This window comes from Coregonus clupeaformis, unplaced genomic scaffold (genome assembly GCF_020615455.1).
Source record: "Coregonus clupeaformis isolate EN_2021a unplaced genomic scaffold, ASM2061545v1 scaf0331, whole genome shotgun sequence".
In the NCBI taxonomy this organism is placed as follows: Eukaryota; Metazoa; Chordata; class Actinopteri; order Salmoniformes; family Salmonidae; genus Coregonus; species Coregonus clupeaformis.
Genome location: NW_025533786.1, coordinates 78,562 through 90,000, shown reverse-complemented (window position 1 = coordinate 90,000; position 11,439 = coordinate 78,562). Strand labels below are relative to the sequence as shown.

The following is an 11,439-nucleotide window of genomic DNA, read 5'->3' as shown; positions in this document are numbered from 1 at the left end:
TTTTTGGGGGAACAAGGGAATTCCAAGAAATGACATGATGTTTTGATGGCGGACTAATCCTCTCATGCTTACATGAGTGAATGGGGTCACCAAGGCATAATAGCGATTTTGGAGGGAGAGAGATACAGTGCCTTCAGAAAGTATTCATACCCCTCAACTTATTCCACATTTTGTTGTGTTACAGCCTGAATTCAAACAGGATTTTTTAAAAACATTATTCACCCATCTACACACAATACCCCATAATGACAAAGTGAAAACAGTTTTTTAGAAATTTTGCAAATGTATTGAAAATGAAATACAGAAATATCTCATTTACATTTATTCACACCCCTGAATCAATACATGTTAAAATCACATTTGGCATTGATTAAAGCTGTGAGTCTTTCTGGGTAAGTCAGTCACTAAGAGCTTTGCACAGCTGGATTGTACAATATTTTCACATTATTCTTTGAAATATTTTTCAAGCTCTGTCAAGTTGGTTGTTGATCATTGCTAAACAGCCATTTTCAAGTCTTGCCACAGATTTTCAAGCAGATTTAAGTCAAAACTGTAACTAGGCCACTTAGGAACATTCAATGTTGCATTGGTAAGCAGCTCCAGTGTATATTTGGCCTTGTGTTTTAGGTTATTGTCCTGCTGAAAGGTGAATTTGTCTCCCAGTGTCTGTTGGAAAGCAGACTGAACCAAGTTCTCCTCTAGGATTGTGACTCTGCTTAGCTTTATTCTGTTTATTTTTATCCTAAAAAACTCCCCGATGACAAGCATAGCAACTGTTTTAAAGTCACCATTGGCCTCATGGTGAAATCCCTGAGTGGTTTCCTTCCTCTCCGGCAACTGAGTTAGGAAGGACGCCTGTATCGTTGTAGTGACTGGATGTATTGATACACCATCCAAACTGTAATTAATAACTTCCCCCCATGTTCAAAGGGATATTCAATGTCTGCTTTTTTATTTTTACCCATCTACCAATAGGTGCCCTTCTTTGCGAGGCCTTGGAAAAACTCCCTGGTCTTTGGGGTTGAATCTGTGTCTAGAATTCACTGCTCGACTGAGGGACCTTACAGATAATGGTATGCCACTAGGCACACACTGGCTGAATCAACGTTATTTCCACGTCATTTAAATAAAATTACGTTGAACCAACGTGGTATAGACGTTGAAATGACGTCTGTGCCCAGTGGATTTCCATTCCATTAGTCTGAATCAGAGCCAGTAAAACACAACAGGAGACCACATCAAGTATTCTGCCTACCATAGAAATAGAATCAAAAACATAGATAAATAGTCTTCTATGTCTATGTTCTGAACCCTGCAAGGCAGACAGGCAGGAGGATTTAGGAGGCCCATCAAACAAATGGAATTGGTACATTTGACCTATTCCCTTCATAGTTGTTCCTCTCCTTCCCTACATCTACCCATCCTCTGTATCACCAATGCCCTCTATCTTCGACACCTCCACATCCCTAGTACCTCTGTAGTCCACACCTCAGTTTAGCCCTCTGCCCTACACACCTCCACACATCCTGCCTGCTCACCCTACCTTTAAAACCCAGCCTACAGAAATGCCCAGCCTTCTGCTTCATCCTCCCACTACACACACAGGCCTCACACACAAAATTACAAACATACACGCACGCACACATTCCCCAACCCTGCCTACTCTGCTAGTCCACAGAACTAGTCCACTATATTTGATGGAAGTTCTGCTCTCTCTCACACACACAAACACACACACACACACACACGCTGCTCCGAGTCCACACCTAAACCTGGTTGTAATTGGGTGTGTATTTCCAGCAGGCAATAAATAAAATGCCGGCTGTGCTGACAGGACCCCAGCTAGAGAGGGGAGCACACACACACACACACACACACACACACACACACACACACACGCACACACACACACACACGCACACACACGCACACACACGCACACACAGTTGGCAGGCCTCATTCGGTATAGTACCAGATGCTGTGTTCTGTTCTGTTCCTCCAAGCAGGATAGTTTGGACTCGGGGGCCATTTGTTTAGCCTTGGACGGCGGCCCGCTAACAATTATCCCATGGTTTGCACTATGCACAAACACCCAGCCAGCCGAGAAACACAGGGGGACTGACTGAGAAGTTGTTAGTTTTCCACTGTGTTGAGTGTGTGATTTATTTATTTTTTACGGGAACTTAAAATAGTTGATTGAGGTGTTGTGAATGTGAAAGGTTGATTAAAGACACACAGACATACATGGGAAAGGAGACACCTAGAGGGAAAGGGGATACCCAGTGGGAAAGGGGATACCTAGTAGGAAAGGGGATACCTAGTGGGAAAGGAGACACCTAGTGGGAAAGGGGATACCCAGTGGGAAAGGGGATACCTAGTAGGAAAGGGGATACCCAGTGGGAAAGGGGATACCTAGTAGGAAAGGGGATACCCAGTGGGAAAGGGGATACCTAGTAGGAAAGGGGATACCTAGTGGGAAAGGGGATACCTAGTGGGAAAGGGGATACCCAGTGGGAAAGGGGATACCTAGTAGGAAAGGGGATACCCAGTGGGAAAGGGGATACCTAGTGGGAAAGGGGATACCCAGTGGGAAAGGGGATACCCAGTGGGAAAGGGGATACACCTAGTGGGAAAGGGGATACCCAGTAGGAAAGGGGATACCCAGTGGGAAAGGGGATACCCTAGTGGGAAAGGGGATACCTAGTGGGAAAGGGGATACCTAGTGGGAAAGGGGATACCCTAGTGGGAAAGGGGATACCTAGTAGGAAAGGGGATACCCAGTGGGAAAGGGGATACCCAGTGGGAAAGGGGATACCTAGTAGGAAAGGGATACCCAGTGGGAAAGGGGATACCTAGTAGGAAAGGGATACCTAGTAGGAAAGGGGATACCTAGTAGGAAAGGGGATACCTAGTGTGAAAGGGGATACACCTAGCGTGAAAGGGGATACCTAGTGGGAAAGGGGATACACCTAGTGGGAAAGGGGATACCCAGTGGGAAAGGGGATACCTAGTAGGAAAGGGATACCTAGCGTAGAAAGGGATACACCTAGTGGGAAAGGGAGACACCTAGTGGGAAAGGGGATACCCAGTGGGAAAGGGGGATACCCAGTGGGAAAGGGGATACACCTAGTGAGAAAGGATACCCTAGTGGGAAAGGGGATACCCAGTGGGAAAGGGGATACACCTAGTGGGAAAGGGGATACCTAGTAGGAAAGGGGATACCTAGCGGAAAGGATACCCTATAGGGAAAGGGGATACCCAGTGGGAAAGGGGATACCCAGTGGGAAAGGGGATACCCAGTAGGAAAGGGGATACACCTAGTGGGAAAGGGGATACCTAGTAGGAAAGGGATACCCAGTGGGAAAGGGGATACCTAGTGGGAAAGGGATACCTAGTAGGAAAGGGATACCTAGTAGGAAAGGGGATACCCAGTGGGAAAGGGGATACCTAGTGGGAAAGGGGATACCTAGTAGGAAAGGGGATACACCCAGTGAGAAAGGGGATACCTAGTAGGAAAGGGGATACCTAGTAGGAAAGGGGATACCTAATCAGTTGCACAACTGAATGCATTCAACCAAAATGTGTCTTCCGCATTTAACCCAACCACTCTGAATCAGAGAAGTGCGGGGGGCTGCCTTAATTGACGTCCAGTTGTTGTTGGGAGTTAACTGCCTTGCTCAAGGGCAGAACAGCAGATTTTTAAACCTTGCCAGTTCGGGGATTCCAACCAGCGACCTTTCGGTTACTGGCCCAACGCTCTTAACCGCTAGGCTACCAGCCGCCCCCTGGACACGCACAAGCTCACAGACAGACAGACAGACAGACAGTGTGAGATCAAAGTAAAGAAGACTGAACTCACACACAGGACATGCAGGGCCACAGCTCCTTCTGTCCTCTCCCTGTGGGTGAACAGATCTGTAGGGAACTCGTGCAGAGCTGGAAGAGACAGAGACATCGGGTTACACAAGCAAGAGAGTGTGTGTTTGTGTGTGTGTTTGAATGACGTGTGTCTATGTTCTGACGTCCTGTGAGGTCAATGCTACTAGCAAGCTAATGGAGGACACAGAACTCATATGAACTGACAAGGGCCAGCCCTGCAGCACCTTGCCGAAATGTGTATTTGTGTGTGTGTGTGTGTGTGTGCCTGCGTCCGTCCATCTGTGAGTGTGTGTGCGTCCGTCTGTGTGTGTCTGTATGACAGTCCTGCAGCATCCTGCCAAGGATTGTGTGTGTGTGTGAGAGAGTGTGTGAGCGTGCACGCCTCCTCTGAGAACTGAAAGACCCACCAGAGGAGAGGAGAAAAAGAGATGGAAAAAGTGAGAGTGAAGAAGAGGACAAAGAGAGGGCAGAGAGGAGAGAGAGAAAGAGTAAAAATAGAGCTCAGGGTTAGGATATGTAGGGTGAGGAGGGTAGAGAGAGGAGGGGAGGGGGATGAGGAGGAGAGAGGGGAATTATAAATGGAAAGAGAGTAAAGGGGAAGGGGTACAAGAAGTGCTAGAAGCGACAGAGAGGGGGGAAAAGAGAGGGGGAAAGAGAGAGGGGGTAGAGAGAGGGGGGAAAAGAGGGGGAAAGAGAGAGGGGGTAGAGAGAGGGGGAAAAGAGAGGGGAAAAGAGTGAGGGGGAAAGAGTGGGTGAAAAGAGAGGGGAAAAGAGTGAGGGGGAAAAGAGAGGGGGGGAAATAGAGGGGGGGAAAAGAGAGGGGAAAAGAGAGAGGGGAAAAAAGAGAGGGGGAAAGAGAGAGGGGAAAGAGAGAGGGGGGGAAAGAGAGAGGGGAAAGAGAGAGGGGGAAAGAGAGGGGGGGAAAGAGAGAAGGGGGGAAAGAGAGAGGGGGGAAAAGAGAGGGGGGAAAGAGAGAGGGGGAAAGAGAGAGGGGGAAAGAGAGGGGAAAAGAGTGAGGGGGAAAGAGAGAGGGGGAAAGAGAGGGGGAAAGAGAGAGGGGAAAAAAGAGGGGGAAAGAGAGAGAATAAGAAAAGAGAGAAAGAAAGACAGCAAAAATACCTATGTTATCCTCTCACTCCACACTTCCATGCCTTCCTTCCTTCCCTCTCCCTCCATTCATTAATTCTCGTTCCTTCCCTCTCCCTCCATTCTTCATTCCTTCCCTCTCCCTCCATTCATTCATTCTCTTTCCTTCCCTCTCCCTCCATTCATTCTCCAGACCCCTCTCTCCTCCTCTTCTCCCTTCATTATCCCACCTCGTCCACCAATCAACAGTATTTTCATGGGCCACTGCTAACATCTGCTCCGGATTTCACCACGTTTCCACTTTAAAGGCCAGCCAGACGGTCAAAGTTGTGCTAGCTAGTAGCTATAGCTAGTAGCTAGCACAACCATTGCTTCCACTAATGCTAATAGGTGCTAATACAGTGATGCTATTGCTAACTAAAATGTAATTTCACCACTTTCCACTGGAAAAGCCAGACAGACAGTCAGAGAGCTAGGCTAACTATAGTAGTTACTGCAGCAATGCTATTGCTACAGTAGCGATGCTATTACTAACTTAAGCTAGCATTCTGTGGTGATTTCAACACGTTTCCACTGAAAAAGGCCAGCCAGAAAGTCAGCTAGCTACAGCAGTGATGCTATTGCTACATAACAGTGGTGGCTGGTGGCACTTTGGGAAGGACGGGCTCATAGTAATGGCTGGAACGGAATCAATAGAATGGTCTCAAACACATTAAACACCTGATTTCCAGTGTTTAATACGATTCCATTCACTCCATTCCATTCATTATTATGAGCCATCCTCCCCTCACCAGCCTCCTCTGCTACATAAGCGATGCTATTGCTAACTCAAGCTAGCATATCTGTGGTCATAAGGCTTGAACAGATGCCTGTTGCTCATTTAGGTACTTTGAGGAGAGTGGAGGAAATTAGAAGTTTGATGTTTGAAATGTCTACAAATGGCTGTCTCTTCACTTTCGGCAAATGCCTTAATTCATTCAAGGGCTGAATCCCAACACTCTAAAATGGCTTTTCCTCCTCACCTGCATAAACTTAGTTCACATCTTCCCAACCTTTTACCTTCTACCTTTCCCTGACCCATTTACACTGCAAACTAAGTCAACCTCTCATCAACTCTATGTGCCTGAGTGGATGCACTCTATTACCCTTTTCACACTATCCTGCTGACCTGAGCCATACTGTTCTGGTTCAGATGTTGTCCTTTCCAGCACAGGCTAGCACAGTACAGCTCAGCTGTTGCTCGGCTCAGTAGTGTGAAAGGGGTATAGTTCTTTGGTGACCCATGTACTGTACATTCTGTATGTGTTTGATTGAACACAGGTCTGTTCCTATATTATATTACGGACCTCGTCTAACACAACACACACAGTAAAACAACACAGAGAGTAGAGAGGAGGAGGAGGACTGCCTAACTCATGGTGTGTGTGTGTGTGTGTGTGTGTGTGTGTGTGTGTGTGTGTGTATCACGGCGTCGGCAGCTGGATGTGTTTAGTTTTTACAGCTACGAGGGCTACACGCACGGACGCATGCACGGACGCATGCACGCACACACACACAGACCAAGACGCCTGCCCTGCCTACGCATTTTCTGTTCTGTTTGCTAAAGAAAACACATCATGATGATGGGAAATAAACATTATATAGAGGATAAAGGGATCTGTTCTAGGAACCAGAGAGAGAAATGGAGAGAGAGAGAGGAGAGAGAGAAAGAAAGAGTGAGAGAGAGAGAGAGTGAGAAAGAGAGAGCGAGAGCGAGAGCGAGAGAGAGAGAAAGAGAGCGAGAGAGAGAGAGACAGACAGACAGGGAGATGAGAAAGTTAAATGGGGGTGTACTAGAGAGAAAGAGAAGGACACAGAATGATAAGAAAGACAGAAAGAAAGATAGACAGAATGGAAAGCGAGAGAGACAGAACAAAATAAAAGAAAGAGAGAGAGCGAGAGAAGGATGCTCAAGGTGCCCGGCATCCTTCTCTCGCTCTGTTCTGTGAAGGGAGTAGTACACAGCGTTGTACGAGATCTTCAGTTTCTTGGAAATTACTTGCATGGAATAGCCTTCATTTCTCAGAACAAGAATAGACTGATGAGTTGCAGAAGAAAGTCATTTGTTTCTGACCATTTTGAGCCTGTAATCGAACCCACAATTGCTGATGCTCCAGATACTCAACTAGTCTCAAGAAGGCCAGTTTTATTGCTTCTTTAATCAGCACAACAGTTTTCAGCTGTGCTAACATAATTGCAAAAGGGTTTTCTAATGATCAATTAGCCTTTTAAAATGACAAACTTGGATTAGCAAACACAACGTGCCATTGGAACACAGGACTGATGGTTGCTGATAATGGGCCTCTGTACGCCTACGTAGATATTCCATAAAAAATCAGCCGTTTCCAGCTACAATAGCCATTTACAACATTAACAATGTCTACACTGTATTTCTGATGAATTTGATGTTATTTTAATGGGCAAAAAAAATGCTTTTCTTTCGAAAACAAGGACATTTCTAAGTGACCCCAAACTTTTGAACGGTAGTGTACATACATACATAAAGTTCATGCATGAGTACATTACTACTGACGCACAAAAATTCCACCATCCCCCTTCATCTTTAACGTCAAGTAATGTCAAACCATAGAGTTGTATAGAGGGCCTGTTTTAGCATGGGCCCATGCTGCCACAGAGGAGGCCATTACAAAGATAGGAGATGAGCTCTCTAGTACATCTCTATGCATCAAACTGAAAACGTAGTTGTAAGCAGGAGGAAAGTGGACAGGGGGGGGTATATTAAATGTGGTTGGAGGGGTTAGCTGGCAGAGCATGGCATGGCAATGGGTACTACAACGGAGTGTGTGTGTGTGTAGCATGGCAGAGTGCATTGGAGTCAGTGTGCCCAGACTAATGCCCAGTGCCAGGGGGATACAGGCAGCAGATGCGCCCAGCCATGTCCAACACTCTACCACTCTGGCCCTCTCTGCTGTGAACAGTACTACAACGCCAGATACCAACTCACAGCCAAGTACACACCCTTCCACACACATGCAGGCGCGTGTGCACACGCACGCACACACACTCACTCACACACATTTACACTCACACACACGAGGTATGAGAAAACACACACACTCCCACCAATGGCACAAACACTCTAAAGCATTGCCTGCAGAGAGTTTTACCCTTACATTACATCCAATAGGAATCTTAAAAACCCTGATACACCACACATGGAGAGACGGTACAGTATCTCTTTTAAAGTTTTGATCTTTGTCTGACTCTGAACTGACTAAAAGCAGAAAGTGAATATAAAACCCACCAGATGCCAATCCATCTGTACTGCGTAACAACTCCTGATTTTTATGTAATTGTTGCATTTGAGATATGAGTCACCTGATTCTATTCAGTCAGTGTACAACAGTAGGGCATATGAGGGCCATTTCAAGAGCACAAAAGATGCCTGTTCTTTAGAAGAAAGGTACAGCTGGCTTTTCAAAGTCCATAAACAAGGTGAATATACTGAGTGTGTGTGTGTGTGTGTTCTTTGTCAGGAGACAGCAGTAGCACTTGTATAAGGACAAAGGAGGTCAGAGAGAAAGAGAGGTAGAAATGGGACGTGAATAAAGTGTTGCAGTATGAAGGTTATCCTTTCAACAAAGGGAATGTGGTGGATTAATGATAGTAGACTCATGAAACTACATATCTTGTCTACCTTGTACTGTACTGTTTTGTACTCACTCATGTACATGCCTATACTGTAGACAGGCAAGCACACACACACACACCGATTCTAGATGACTACATACAGTAGAGGTATTTCACATCATGCCCTCTGGCTTTTAAAAGGTAAGTAACACATGACCACTCATGTCACACATAGACAACATCTAAATGACAGATATTAAGATCTAAATGACAGACATTAACATCTAAATGACAGATATTAACATATAATTGACAGATATTAAGATCTAAATGACAGATATTAACATCTAAATGACATATATTAAGATCTAAATGACAAACATTAACATCTAAATGACATACATTAACATCTAAATGACATACATTAACATCTAAATGACAGACATTAACATCTAAATGACAGACATTAACATCTAAATGACAGATATTAACATCCAAATGACAGATATTAAGATCCAAATGACAGATATTAAGATCTAAATGACAGATATTAAGATCTAAATGACAGATATTAAGATCTAAATGACAGATATTGTTATAATCAAATAAAGTTACCATAGCTTTATACTACTTTATATCTATGTAATATTTAAGGGACAGAATCTTCCACCCTTCAATCTGCGTTGAATGGAGTACACATCTCTTCACTCATTCCTATTTGACATAATCAACTCCACTGCTTGTGTTGGAGTGAGTGCTAGCTGGCGACGGAGCCAAGTGCAAGCCGAGGCAGCGACCCACTCCATAGCAACCATGTCTTCTTCAGAGTGAGTCGGTTTAACACACACACACTCTTCTGCCAACTGTGTCTTCTTCAGAGTGAGTGGGTTTAACACACACACTCACTTCCGCCAACTATGTCTTCTTCAGAGCGAGTGGGTTTAAGTGGCAGAGGGAGAGAGGTTCACAAAATAATACACATCTTTAACCTGGGGGAGACACTCACTAGCATACAGTACATTGGTCATTCGCATTGACCTGCTGTATAGAAGGTTGGCGGAGTGTGTGTGTCTGTATTGATTTAACGTTTCTAAAAGATCCAGATGTATATTATGGCAAGGGAATGGTGAAGAAATACAATATATGGAAAGATGTGGTACTGAGAGTATTCATTGTCAGAATAATGGCTACTGTGGGTAGAATATATGGAAAGCATTTATGCCTGAATGTCAGTAAGAAAATGTATACAGTAACCAAGACATGTTTTCATCTAGACATATGTTATGGTCTATAACGTGTGTGTTTGTGTCTGTGTTTCCATGTATTTGCATCATGTACAGTATATAGGCCTTTTAAAACCCACTTCACTGTAATAATACCATTTTCTCTTAGCCTCAACTGGAAACCCCCACTTAGAGTTTTGACTTTCCAGAGTGGACATATCTCTCTATGTATCTCTCTCTCCAGGCTACCTTCTCCACTTCGCTAATGGCCTCACAAGAAAGGGAGAGAGAAAGAAGGAGAGAGAGAGAGAGAGAGAAAGAAGGGAGTGTGCACATGAAAGAGATAGGAGAGAAAGAGATATGGGGAAAATGAGGGCAAGAAAGGACAATACAGAGATCCTCCTCCAGGCTGTCTGAGCCTGGCCTGGAACACCATGGTAATTAGCACCAGGTTAGCTGGGGTGGCCCTACCCTTCTATAGCTGCTCTGCTCTGCTGCAGCGGCCACCCCTACTGGCTATAATAAACACACACACACACACACACACACACACACACACACTCTGTGTTGGCTATAACACACAGCCAGGTCACCCGTGATACAAGTCAGTATTCGACGTCCATCCATGTTTGAGGACGTCGGGAGATGACATGGAAACCGGCCACTAGGGGCAACAGTGAGCGCTGTTACCTTCAAGTAGGTTTCGGTAAACCTCTGTTTCCAAAGGTTGCAAGTTTGAATCCAGCGATAGAAAGTTGTTTTTGATATTTTTGTTTTAAGCCTATCCCAAACCTTAACCCTTACCTTAACCATTTGGAGTTAATGCCTAACCTTAAGAATTTGGAGTTAATGCCTGAACTTAACCCTAACCTTAAAAATTCAGAGTTCATGCCTAAACTTAACCTTAAACACCTTGAAATTTGACGTTTGGAACAACCTTGAAATATTACATTTGAGAAACATGGATGAACGTCTAATTCTGATGTGAGACTGTGAGAGCTGGTAGATAACACTGGCTCAATATGCATGCACACGTGCACACACACACGTGCACACACAAACACTGCCACCGCCCCACTCCATTCTCTCTGCAATCATAACCCAGTATCCCAGTTCACTCCTCACTAAAGCTCAATCAGAGGAAGTCACTGCATCAATCAGCAATCAGACCTCAGTCAGTTGTACTCTCTCTCCCACCCTCCCTCTGCTGCTCTTGCTCCCCCTCCCTCCATCCACCCCTCTCCCTCTCTCCCCTCTCTTTCTCTAACTGTCCCCCCCTCTCTCTCCCTCTCTCCCCTCTCTTTCTCTAACTGTCCCCCTTCTCCTCTCTCCCTCTCCCTCTCTCTAACTGTCCCCCCTCCCCCCCTCTCTCTCCCTCCTCTCTTTCTCTAACTGTCCCCCCTCTCTCCCTCTCTCCCTCGCTTTCTCCTCTCCTCCCTCCCTCTCTCCCTCTCTCCCTCCCTCTCTCCCTCTCTCCCTCTCTCTCTCTCCTCTCTCCCTCTCTCCCTCTCCTCTCTCCCTCTCTCCCTCCTCCCCTCCCTCCTCTCCCTCTCTCCCTCCTCCTCTCTCTCCCTCTCTCTCTCTCCCCTCTCCCCCTCTCTCTCTCCCCTCACTTAATACA

General features: G+C 45.6%; 1 protein-coding gene across 1 annotated transcript in view; it reads right to left on the bottom strand.

Moving 5' to 3' along the window:
- LOC121533093 (sodium/potassium/calcium exchanger 3) overlaps window positions 1–11,439 on the bottom strand; it is a 42,993-nt gene that overhangs the window by 15,044 nt on the left and 16,510 nt on the right. The window contains exon 3 of the mRNA XM_041838857.2: window positions 3,860–3,936. Coding sequence (XP_041694791.1) covers window positions 3,860–3,936 — 77 coding nt within the window. The remainder of the gene's footprint in view (window positions 1–3,859; window positions 3,937–11,439) is intronic.